Source organism: Cydia strobilella, chromosome Z (genome assembly GCF_947568885.1).
Source record: "Cydia strobilella chromosome Z, ilCydStro3.1, whole genome shotgun sequence".
Lineage (NCBI taxonomy): Eukaryota > Metazoa > Arthropoda > Insecta > Lepidoptera > Tortricidae > Cydia > Cydia strobilella.
In genome coordinates, this window is record NC_086068.1 from 61,109,442 (window position 1) to 61,123,001 (window position 13,560).

At 38.9% G+C, this 13,560-nt stretch overlaps 1 protein-coding gene across 1 annotated transcript in view; it reads right to left on the reverse strand.

Annotated features, from left to right (window-relative positions):
• Window positions 1-860: 860 nt before the first annotated feature.
• The window catches only part of LOC134753807 (uncharacterized), a 68,515-nt gene continuing 55,815 nt past the window's right edge, over window positions 861-13,560 (reverse strand). The window contains exons 10-12 of the mRNA XM_063689749.1: window positions 6,438-6,604; window positions 4,211-4,434; window positions 861-2,807 (exon numbers count right to left, since the gene is read on the reverse strand). Coding sequence (XP_063545819.1) covers window positions 2,056-2,807; window positions 4,211-4,434; window positions 6,438-6,604 — 1,143 coding nt within the window. The 3' untranslated portion in view covers window positions 861-2,055. The remainder of the gene's footprint in view (window positions 2,808-4,210; window positions 4,435-6,437; window positions 6,605-13,560) is intronic.

Genomic DNA, 13,560 nt, shown 5'->3' on the forward strand with positions numbered 1-13,560 from the left:
CTGTACGTGGTGACTGATGGAAGTCAATCTATACGTATACAATAAATAATCTACTACAAAAACCTTCTCTTGACACATCAATACAATTTTCACTGAAGCAAAGAGACATACAAGGTGTTCATGAGGAAACCGAAAGATTTTAACCACGCTTTTCTGAGGCCAAAAGAAGAATGTAATAAGTTTAGGTCAAATTTTTCAATTTTTCAGATGTATTTGTACATAAAAAGTAAATATTATTGGTAAACTTGTAGTTTTTTACCATGGAGACTGTATAAAGGAGCCAAATCTCTATGTATGAAAAGTGTCCATCAAAAAACAGCAATTAGGCGGCGCCACCATACACCGAAATACTACCAAAAACAACCTACGTAATTTGGTCGGGTTATTTGTTACCTTATATGGTTCATGTTATACTCATGTCCCAGAGCCTAACTAGCGCCACCGGAGAGATTAGGAACTATTATTTAAAGCTTAACGCGGTCACTTTTACAACAATTCTGCCATAAGAGATTGCGATCCTTTCTATACCATCCATAGTTACTTAGACTACGTCCCATAGTGGCAACATCGACATCAAAAATGCGTTTTGCACAAATGCGTTTAGGTCAAATTCGCAAAAAAAAATTTTTTTTGGTTTTTTTTTTAATTTTTCAGATGTACATAAAAAGTAAATATTATTGGTAAACTTGTCACTTAAAATGGACTTTTACTTTTTTTTTTAAAACGTAGTTTTTACAAAGTGTTACTTGTCACTTTTTGACATATATCAATAAGGTTACTTATCAAAGATAGATATAACTCCGTAATAGATGGATACAGTCTAAGGAAAAAACGTGCCTCGAAAATCACGAAAATTTGATTCTCGATCAGAGGGCGCCACTAGTTTTGGCCTAGTTTCGTATAGAGGGCGTTGACGGTTTTGTTTGTTATTTATAATTTTAACGCATATCAATGGAAGAACATGGGTCAAAATCATATAAAAAAATCATTTATCCATATTTAAATACATTTTAACGTATTTTTATAAATCTTCATTTTTAGTTTTAAAGTATGTCGATAGATGGCAGTGAATTTACAGCGGTTACAAAATTTACTATGACAGTACCGCTCTATCTAATTATATCCTCATTGCTTAGACTACGTCCCACAGTGACAACATCGACATCAAAAATGCGTTTTGCACTATGTAACAATAAAAACTTGTTTTTTTAAATTGGTATTAACTCTGAAACTAGGCAAATTACAGAAAAGTTTATAGGACATTTTAGTCTTTAAACATGATCAGGAATACGCTGTTAAAATTATTCGGTATCCTCATGTTACACTGTGTATAAAGTAAATTACTATTATTACAACAATTATTTTATTGTACCTTATATATAAAAATATAACTATTATCAATATCGATTTTAATTTCTTCGATTTTACCAAATATATCTAATACCCGTAATAGATGGATACAGTCTAAGGAAAAAACGTGCCTCGAAAATCACGAAAATTTGGTTCTCGATCAGATGGCGCCACTAGTTTTGGCCCACACTCGTATAGAGGGCGTTGACTGTTTCGTTTGTTATTTATAATTTTAACGCATACCAGTGAAAGAACATGGGTCGAAATCATATAAAAATATATAATGCAAATAAAAAAATCATTTATCCATATTTAAATACATATTATCGTATTTTTATAAATATTTATTTTTAGTTTTAAAGTGTGCCGACAGATGGCAGTGAATTTACTGGGGTTACAAAATTTACTATGACAGTACCGCAAATAAGTTACTCTATAATTTTACTGACATCATTTGATTTAACGCTAGGTGCAGTATTGTTCTCTTATTATTTATGGAATCTTTAGAATTATCTCTTTTTAGTTTTTAGTTTTTTTGATAAAACTAAAAACTAAAAAGTGATAATTCTTTTCGGGGTTGAAGATGGAGTGTCCCGTTTAGGAGAATGTATTTTTGCTTGAGCTGCACGCAGAACGCTCTGAGGGCTCACGCTCTGAGCCCTGCGCCACGTGCCGGTCGGTGTGGTTGCGCACGGGGTACGGCCACTAGCAGGTCGACGAGCGCCTCGAACCACTGGCGGGTGGGCACGACGTCACGTACATACTCTCCGGCATTTTCTTGATGAGGCCACGCCGTTTGTGGAACACGACGAGGTTGCCGTAGTCGATGAAGCGCACGGCGGTATTCTTGTTGTCGGGGTAGAGCACCCGGGCGCGGTACCAGAGGCCGTCGGCGAAGTGCTTGGCGACGCACGGCGTGCCTAACTCGAGCGTCTGCAGGTCCTCGTACGTGTCGGCGGCGGCCGCGAGCTCGGCCTGGATCTGTTCGATCTTGCCGACCTTGTCGGGCATCTGGAAATGGAGCACCGCGTTGCTGAGAAGCGGCACGGGTTCGGAACTCACCTCCGGGGTGGCCAGCTTCTCGTTGACCAGTTTCATGGACAAGTCCGCTCCGTCCAGGTGTAGAGTGGCGAGCCAGCCGTCTTCGTATACGAGCGTGACTTGCACCTCCTTGTCTAAAGTCCATTTGGACAACTCGGTGACCGCGTCGTGGCGGAGTGGTACCAGTCCTAACTTCGCGACGAGAGCCCGAGCGCACGGTTCGAAGAAACTAGGGTCTAGTTTTTTAACCTTGTCCTTGGGGACGGTCTCCTTGTTGCCGTAGTCGGGGAACTGTACGGTGACGTCGGCGTCGCGGTTGATGCCGATGATGATGATGGCGCGGTACCAGTTGCCGTCGGACGATTTGACGGCGCACAGGGTGCCGGGTTCGAACTCCTCGAGCGGTTCCGGTGTACCTATAACAAATTAAGAAATATAATTAAATTTATTTAATCTCATAACAAACCCGATCAGAAATTAAGATATTGAATAAAACCCTTTTAATGCCTACAGAAAATTATAAACTAAATAGGCTGTGACAGAAGAGCGGACAGAAAGAAACTGAACTCTTAGTGGTCCTATAAGGGTTCGGTTTTTTCCTTTAAAAAATACATTGTTTAAAACTGTGTAATGTACGGAACCCTCGGAACTTTACTATGTTATCTGAAGCTACATAAACTAATTACACGTCCACTGACTCTAGCGACATCTATACATTTCATCGAGAACCATTAAGCGAATCGATAACTCGCATACAAAGTGGCGCCATCTAGCGGTGATCATTGCGGAACTAACAAGTGGCGCCATCTGACGGATCTTTGCCAAACTAACTAGTGGCGCCTCTGGCGGATTTTTATGGAACTAGCAAGTGGCGCCATCTAGCGGTGATCATTGCGGAACTAACAAGTGGCGCCATCTATTTTTTTTTAATCAATCTAGGGGATTTGCTATGAAAATAACAACAGGCGCTCTTACACATACACAGTGGCGCCATCTAGCGGGGATCATTGCGGAACTAACAAGTGGCGACATCTATACATTTCATAGTGGATATTTTTAGAACCAAAGATAGATATAACTCCGTAATAGATGCATACAGTCTAAGGAAAAAACGTGCCTCGAAAATCAAGAAAATTTGATTCTCGTTCAGAGGGCGCTACTAGTTTTGGCCTACAGTCGTATAGATGGCGTTGACGGTTACGTTTGTTATTTAACAATTTTAACGCATATCAGTGAAAGAACATGGGTCAAAATCATAAAAATAATTAATGCAAATAAAAAAAATCATTTATCCATATTTAAATACATTTTATCGTATTTTTATAAATCTTCATTTTTAGTTTTAAAGTGTGTCGACAGATGGCAGTGAATTTACTGGGGTTACAAAATTTACTATGACCAAAGATAGATATAACTCCGTAATAGATGAATACAGTCTAAGGAAAAAACGTGCCTCGAAAATCACGAAAATTTTATTCTCGATCAGAGGGCGCCACTAGTTTTGGCCTACACTCGTATAGAGGGCGTTGACTGTTTCGTTTGTTATTTATAATTTTAACGCATACCAGTGAAAGAACATGGGTCAAAATCATATAAAAATAATTAATGCAAATAAAAAAATCATTTATCCATACTTAAATACATTTTAACGTATTCTTATAAATCTTCATTTTTAGTTTTAAAGTGTGTCGACAGATGGCAGTGAATTTACTGGGGTTACAAAATTTACTATGACAGTACATACCGCTCTAGTATAAGTTACTCTATGGTATGGAGAACCGAGCGAATCCCCCTTGGACAGTTACATTAGGGCCCTCACCTTCATCGTAGAAAACGTAGAGCTCGCCCAGCAGCTGCTGCACCTTTTCGATGTCCGCCATCTTCTGCAGGTAGATCTCGTTGAGGCCCTGCAGGTGCTGCACGGTGCAAAGACCGAAGTTGTAGTTGAAGACTGTGCGCGCGCACAACCTCTCGCCCTGGAGGTAGGGCTCGAAGATGCTCAGCTGCTTGCCCGTGCTGATGTCGTACAGGACGGTCGCCAGGCTGGAACGGAATAATCCGATTAGACATATCATAGAGTAACTTATACTAGAGCGGTACTGTCATAGTAAATTTTGTAACCCCAGTAAATTCACTGCCATCTGTCGACACACTTTAAAACTAAAAATAAATATTTATAAAAATACGATAGAATGTATTTAAATATAGATAAATGATTTTTTTTATTTGCATTAATTATTTTAATATTATTTTGACCCATGTTCTTCCATTGACATGCGTTAAAATTATAAATAACAAACAAAACCGTCAACGCCCTCTATACGAGACTAGGCCAAAACTAGTGGCGCCCTCTGATCGAGAATCAAATTTTCGTGATTTTTGAGGCACGTTTTTTCCTTAGACTGTAACCATCTATTACGGAGTTATATCTATCTTTGGAGTAACTTATACTAGAGCGGTACTGTCATAGTAAATTTTGTAACCCCAGTAAATTCACTGCCATCTGTCGACACACTTTTAACCTAAACATAAATATTTATAAAAATACGATAAAATGTATTTAAATATGGATAAATTATTTTTTTATTTGCATTAATTATTTTTATATGATTTCGACCCATGTTCTTTCACTGGTATGCGTTAAAATTATAAATAACAAACGAAACAGTCAACGCCCTCTATACGAGTGTAGGCCAAAACTAGTGGCGCCATCTGATCGAGAATCAAATTTTCGTGATTTTCGAGGCACGTTTTTTCCTTAGACTGTATCTATCTATTACGGAGTTATATCTATTTTTGAGTCTAAGGAAAAAACGTGCCTCGAAAATCAAGAAAATTTGATTCTCGTTCAGAGGGCGCTACTAGTTTTGGCCTACAGTCGTATAGATGGCGTTGACGGTTTCGTTTGTTATTTAACAATTTTAACGCATATCAGTGAAAGAACATGGGTCAAAATCATAAAAATAATTAATGCAAATAAAATAAAAAACATTTATCTATATTTAAATACATTCTATCGTATTTTTATAAATCTTCATTTTTAGTTTTAAAGTGTGTCGACAGATGGCAGTGAATTTACTGGGGTTACAAAATTTACTATGACAGTACCGCTCTAGTATAAGTTACTCTATGCCTTTTGTATTGTTTTGCAATGTGTGGTATGATTCGCTTGTGTAGAAAACCAGTGATATCCGAATCAAACACGCTAATTTACACCTAAAATACTGATTTAAACTTTCACGATTTTTACTCATTATTATTCACAACGACGGTACTTATTTTACGCGATTAAGTCCCGTTGTTGTGAATAATGACCCTTTTTTTTTATGAAATAGGAGGCAAACGAGCAGACGGATCACCTGATGGTAAGCGATTACCGCCGCCCATGGACACCCGCAACAACATCTTGCCTTTAAGATGGGAATACGCTCTTTTCTTGAAGGTTTGAAGGTCATATCGATCAGGAAATACCGCAGGCGACAGTTCATTCCACAGTTTAGCTGTGCGAGGCAGGAAGTTTCTAGAGAAACGCACAGTTGAGGACTGCCAACCATCTAAGTGGTGAGGATGGTAATGTTGTCGCGTAGGGCGATGGCGAAAAGAAGCGGCAGGGATTAATCCGAACAATTCCTCGGAGCACTCCCCATTATACACCCATAGAGTAACTTATACTAGAGCGGTACTGTCATAGTAAATTTTGTAACCCCAGTAAATTCACTGCCATCTGTCGACACACTTTAAAACTAAAAATTAATATTTATAAAAATACGATAAAATGTATTTAAATATGGATAAATGTTTTTTTATTTGCATTAATTATTTTTATATGATATGGCCCATGTTCTTTCACTGGTATGCGTTAAAATTATAAATAACAAACGAAACAGTCAACGCCCTCTATTCGACTGTAGGCCAAAACTAGTGGCGCCATCTGATCGAGAATCAAATTTTCGTGATTTTCGAGGCACGTTTTTTCCTTAGACTGTATCCATCTATTACGGAGTTATATCTATCTTTGATACACCTAAGATACTATACACACTTACCGGTCCCCCTCAACACCGTTCACGTATATAATGAACTTGTTGCCAGTGAGGGCCGTCTTCAGCTCCTCAAGCGGCATAATCATGTAGGACTCGGGCGTGTAGTTATTGAGGCAGCACTCCTGGGACTCGTAGTGGTATACCCTCAGTTCTGTTGGCAGGATACTCAACTGTGGGCAAATAATGACGCTTATTAGGGTACCATTCCCTGTCCAATGTGTATTTGCATCGCACATTTTGCTTAGTGAGACCAAAGATATCTGATATAACTCCGTAATAGATGGATACAGTCTAAGGAAAAAACGTGCCTCGAAAATCAAGAAAATTTGATTCTCGTTCAGAGGGCGCTACTAGTTTTGGCCTACAGTCGTATAGATGGCGTTGACGGTTTCGTTTGTTATTTAACAATTTTAACGCATATCAGTGAAAGAACATGGGTCAAAATCATCAAAATAATTAATGCAATTAAAAAAAATCATTTATCTATATTTAAATACATTTTATCGTATTTTTACAAATCTTCAATTTTAGTTTTAAAGTGTGTCGACAGATGGCAGTTAATTTACTGGGGTTACAAAATTTACTATGACAGTACCGCTCTAGTATAAGTTACTCTATGGTGAGACGGAATGCACATTGGACCAAGATATTGGAATGGAACAGACGGAATACCAACCGGAAGTTTTTTTTTCCACATTTTCCTTTATAACTCCATTTTGTAAAAATGCTTTGTAATGTTCAATTTGAGCTCTTTCAAATGATATCCAACTTGACCTGGTAACGACAGTTTGAAATTTTGCCCCCTCTTTAAATTGGGTATTTTCCATAATTAATAAAAATAATTAAGTAGTTCTCGAGATATTTAGCAATATGACAGATAGACGGACGGACGGACAGAGTCGCACCATAAGGGTTCCTTTTGTACGTTTTTGGTACGGAACCCTAAAAACTAGCGACCCGCCCCGGCTTCGCAAGACTGCAATGCTAATGCATTAGAAATATCATAGAGTAACTTATACTAGAGCGGTACTGTCATAGTAAATTTTGTAACCCCAGTAAATTCACTGCCATCTGTCGACACACTTTAAAACTTAAAATGAAGATTTATAAAAATACGATAAAATGTATTTAAATATAGATAAATGTTTTTTTTTATTTGCATTAATTATTTTTATGATTTTGACCCATGTTCATGTGACTGATATGCGTTAAAAATGTTAAATAACCAACGAAACCGTCAACGCCATCTATATGACAGTAAGCCAAAACTAGTAGCGCCCTCTGAACGAGAATCAAATTTTCTTGATTTTCGAGGCACGTTTTTTCCTTAGATTGTAGCCATCTATTACGGAGTTATATCTATCTTTGGACATATAAACCTTCCTCTTGAATTACTATTACCTATTTAAAAAAAACCGCATCAAAATCCGTTGCGTAGTTTTAAAGATATAAGCATATACTGTTAGCGGAGTTCGGAACGCGCCCCGAACTGACAGGACGGTTGTCATGAGCGCGAGCTGTCAAAATGGCTTGGCGCCGGATCTACGGAAGCGTCGGTCAAGCATTGTTGTGTATCGAGTTAAAATAAATCGTTTACTCAAGACCTAGTGCGTTTTGCTGTTAATAATTCAGAAGTGAGATATGAAACACGCATGCTCACAAAATATTTCCATCAAATAAATTGATTCGCGTACGAAATCGTAATATTGGAAGTAGCATCAAAGTACGCACTAAATGGACGCGTACGTATTTTGGTAAAATGCACTAAGTTTTGGGTCGCAAAGTGTTTGAAATATGTATTGTACAAATGCCTATTTAACAAAGAAGTAAAATGTTAGAAATCATACGATTTCGAAAAAGTACGTAAGTAATATTACCGCCTGCCGGTAAGTTATGCGCTCGAGGCGAGTCAACAACTCGATCACGATTGCCAGTGGTAAATGAAACATTATTAGTATTTAAAAAACTATTTGGAAATGGTTTCTGCCAATCCTGAATGCAGGTATGTCGAATTGCTAAACCGACTGAACGTTTTGTGTGAGTAAAAGTGCGTAATACCACTTATAGCCTAACACGTAAAATGATATTGGAATTTGATCTTTAATGTATGGACATTATGTCCTATAAACAAATACATAACATGAATGTGCATTATATATCATTTGGTATGGTATTGACTGCTTTGGTGTGTTATTTGTATGGAACTTATACTTTATTATTGGATAACTGTATCCACAACATGCATTGTTATTGTAATACCACACTAGGTTTAGTGTGGCTGTGGTGTGCTTGTGTTTAATTTCCAGAGCAGAAATGATCACTTCAACTCCGAGAATTGCATTTGATGGTACAACTAATCTGAAGTTACCGTCGGGCAAGACAAATTTATAGATTGTATATTGTATGGCCTAACATGGGCCGTATGAAACAAAGTTACAATACAACAAAGTGGTTTGCTTATGATAGCTAAGCAGGTAATAAATACTGTGAGATACTTAAATTGAAAGGTGTAAGTATATTTGAATATGTTGTAGTGGATGGTTACCTGAACCTTCAAAGTGTGGTATTGGATTATGCACATAGTCTAATTTGTGCCATTGAGAAAGTATATAAGCAATCAAAATAAGACATGATATGCTTGGACCCATGGGACATGACACATGACTTTTATTTCAAGTCATGAAACCAGTCTTGGCATCTTTAATCTTAAAATTCTTAAATATAGTGTACAATAAATGTACTTGGTGTCTTTAAAAAATGCTGAATTCAATATTAATCATGATTGAGACAAGCAATCATTTGTATTGAGTGAATTTTTAGTTACCATTTAGGTAATATAAGGTGTAATATTGCTAATGTTCACCGGGGTCATATAAGATCATTCAGCTTAATGCCTATCAATGGGAAAAAGTATTGGAATAATATTTAAATTAATTTCAAATGATATTTAGTACATTCTCTTTATGGTAAGAAATGAGAATATGAATATAAGGAAATGAGATATTATTAAGTACTTTTTAAGCAGAGTTTGGTAGCTTCTGTAGCACAGTGATTTTGCTGGTGTACCAACTGGTGTCTTTACCCTAGATTGAATGGTTAACTGTAATATTGTCATGATCTCATCTGAGTTTCAATTGATCTCTTGATCGGTATTTCTTGGTGACTAAATTAGTCATTTTATTAAATTGTCATTTATTTAAATGACTGGTATGACGGGATTAGTGTACCCACCTGATGGTAAAGTGTGTTAAGTGGTCTTAAATATACTTACTCTTTATATGGTTTTTGAGTTGTGTGTCTGTGTGTGTTTACATTATGTTCACAGATACTTATTATGATGTAACATTGGCTTGTGCAACTAATACAAATATGATGGTAATAGCTGGTTGGTTCACAAAGAAAAGGTAAAGACAGATTAGGTTTCAAATGAAATTTACAAGCTGAAAAGAATAATGAGATACCTCATAAGATTTTATTCATGTACAATAATTGCAACGGGGTATGTAAAATTGTGGAGATGAACTGAACATTATGTTCACAGATAGTAAATGTGATGGAATATTGACCTGCACAACTAATACAAGTGTGATGCTAATATATCCTATAGTTGGTTGGTTTACACAAGAGGAAGTAAAAGGACAAAATTGACCACTACCGGGTCGGGTGTTGTTAACACATCTCAAATGACTTTTACTAGCAGCGAGAAATGATGATATGCATAAGGGTTTTATTACAGTATTGGCTTCTGCAACACAAGCATGGTGTTGGCTGGTGGGTTATTGTTTAAAGTTCACACAAGATAAACTAAGGGCAAAGTTGACCACTACTTGTTAGAAGTTTGTAACATGTCAAATATGTTTGACTAATAGATAATAATGGTGAGATGTATACCTAAGGGTTTTAAGTCCTGAACAATTGAATCAGGTGAGTGTTCGTTAGTCTGATTTTGACAAACAATTTACAAATCATGGTGATGTCTATTACTCTCACTGAAGTACAACCTTTACCTGAATTATGAGTAAGGGAGGTTAATGTTAATAATGTTTGGGAGTAATGAATGATGGTAATAAAACTGCAATGTTTTACATCATGGGTAGTATACAACACCAACAAAAAAAAAAAAAATATATCTGCGATTCGTAAATTTCTTCAGAAAATATAAAAATAAGAGTGTGTTTACTAAGTGTTCTAGCCCTGAGATTATGTGGCTAGAGTAACTGAGTTTAGGATTGACATGTTAGTGCAGTAAAATAATTAAATTGAAATATGAATAAATGTTTTTGTACTTTGGGAGTTTCTTAAAATATGTTTATTTGGAAAGATGAGTAATAATTATATAATGGAACATGATTGAGTGGTATGCAACAACATAAAGCTGCATAAAGCCATCGGTGTTACGTGGTTGCATGAACCAATTTACTGCCCTTAATATGTTTTCAGAGGGACATATGCAAGAGTGTCATGTGTTCGGCGTATTGCTGCTAGCGAGAAATGCTGACACGGCTGATGCGGCATAATGTGAAATGAGGCTACTCGGTGGCCTGAGCTCGAAGACATGATTGCGGTTGGCAATGAGATGAGTTGAACAGTAAGCCGTCAGCTTCAGACTCGCAAGAGGGTAAGCCTGTTTTCACACGCCTCTGGGCGGTGATGCCTGTTGTCACGACGCTTCTTGCGGTGACGTATGTTTTCATACGCCGTTGGGCGGTGATGCCTGTGGTCACGACGCTCCATGCGGTGACGTATGTTTTCACGACGCCTGTGTGCGGTGATGCCTGTAGTCACGACGCTTTTTGCGGTGACGCCTGATTCAATGACGCCCATGTGCGATGATGCTTGTTATCACGACGCCTGTGTGCGGTGATGCCTGTAGTCACGACGCTTCTTGCGGTGACGCCTGGTTCAATGACGCCTATGTGCGGTAATGTTCGTTTTCACGATACCCATGTGCAATGATGTCTGTTTTCACGACGCCTATGCGCGGTGATGTCTGTAGTCATGACGCCTACGTGCAATAATGCCGGTAATGTCTGTTTTCACGACGCTTGTGTGCGGTGATGCCTGTAGTCACGACGCTTCTTGCGGTGACGCCTGATTCAATGACGCCTATGTGCGATGATGTTTGTTTTCACGACGCCTGTGTGCGGTGATGCCTGTAGTCACGACGCCTCTTGCGGTGACGCCTGTGTGCGATAATGCTTGTTTTCACGACGCCTGTGTGCGGTGATGTTTGTTTTCACGACGCCTGTGTGCGGTGATGTTTGTTTTCACGACGCCTGTGTGCGGTGATGCCTGTAGTCACGACGCATCTTGCGGTGACGCCTGGTTTAATGACGCCTGTGTGCGATGATGCTTGTTTTCACGACGCCTGTGTGCGGTGATGCCTGTAGTCACGACGCCTCTTGCGGTGACGCCTGTGTGCGATAATGCTTGTTTTCACGACGCCTGTGTGCGGTGATGTTTGTTTTCACGACGCCTGTGTGCGGTGATGTTTGTTTTCACGACGCTACATGCGGTGATGCCTGTTTTCACGACGCTTTATGCGGTGATGCCTGTTTTCACGACGCTTTATGCGGTGATGCCTGTTTTCACGACGCTCTATGCGGTGATGCCTGTAGTCACGACGCCTCTTGCGGTGACGCCTGTGTGCGATAATGCTTGTTTTCACGACGCCTGTGTGCGGTGATGTTTGTTTTCACGACGCCTGTGTGCGGTGATGTTTGTTTTCACGACGCTACATGCGGTGATGCCTGTTTTCACGACGCTTTATGCGGTGATGCCTGTTTTCACGACGCTTTATGCGGTGATGCCTGTTTTCACGACGCTCTATGCGGTGATGCCTGTTTTCACGACGCTACTGCGCTTTCGGGCGGAAATGTTCAGTGTCTACTCTGCGTGCAAGACTTGAGAGACGTGGACAACGGTGCTTTCCGCACTGGTTGACGAAGTGACCAGGGAATGCTGCCATGGTGCGGTGATGATGTCTGCGAACTCCCTCACGCCTATGGCTAGGCTTGAGATGAACATCGAGGAATGGTAACAAAGTTGATGCTGGTAAGGCAAAATATAATATAAGGTACAAGCAAGGTTAGATGACCCATAATCATGTTTAAGTAATAATTAGCAAGGCTTAATGACTTAATTTGAGTTTTGATGAATACAACATTGATATTATTAGAAATCAGATCACTGTGGTCTTTTTATGATATATGAAATGTTTAAATGTTATGCAGCCTGTTTAGAAGGTGCAAATGTCGAAATTGTAATACCTAATGTTTTACCTTGTAGGTTGGACTACGAAAGACACAGTTTGTTTTGAAGGCATAGTGTTCCTTGTTGTACAACGGAACGTTTAGAGCATTAATATGTATTACAGAGTTGGAGAGGCTGTGATGCCAGGTTTTTTATCATGTGCTGTATTGGAGGCGGCCATGGATGTGGAGCTGTGCGCTTGTTGTTCGGCCGAGGCCCAGCGAGCCGAGCGAGCAACGTCTCTTGTGCTGGTACTGCGTGGAGCACGCATCATCTACAACACTGACGTCAGATGTGAGCCCGTTCCTTTTTCTCGTTAATAAAGCAGTGTGGTGCATACCTATTCTGTTTTGCGATCAGTTGATCACGCAAGTCGTGCATCATTTTAAAAGGATCTAAATTTAATAATGATATGATAAATTTGATTTAGTACCTGAACCTAATACCTGACATTTATTATTCAAAGTCTTGAAGTTGACTAAGGGAAGTTTCTAAAAGTATGTAAACTGTAAAAGTAAATTATAGAAGTCTGTTTTTATCGTGATAAAAGAGATAATATTATAGGTTATTACTTATTAGAGACTTTAATAGTTGATGTAGAAAGTTAGTGGAAAGGCTTTTGAAACAAAAACGGTTTGTACGGGCTACGCATTCAGATTGTTTGATTGGTTCACAGAGCTAGTGAGCTAACTACCGCTGCTGAGCTGAGCTGTGAAGTGTGGTGGTGAAGTTCAGCGCGGCACGGGTGGAAGACACCTTCGAGGGCGAAGGTTATTTGGTCAGATGGCCGACTGTTAGCGGAGTTCGGAACGCGCCCCGAACTGACAGGACGGTTGTCATGAGCGCGAGCTGTCAAAATGGCTTGGCGCCGGAT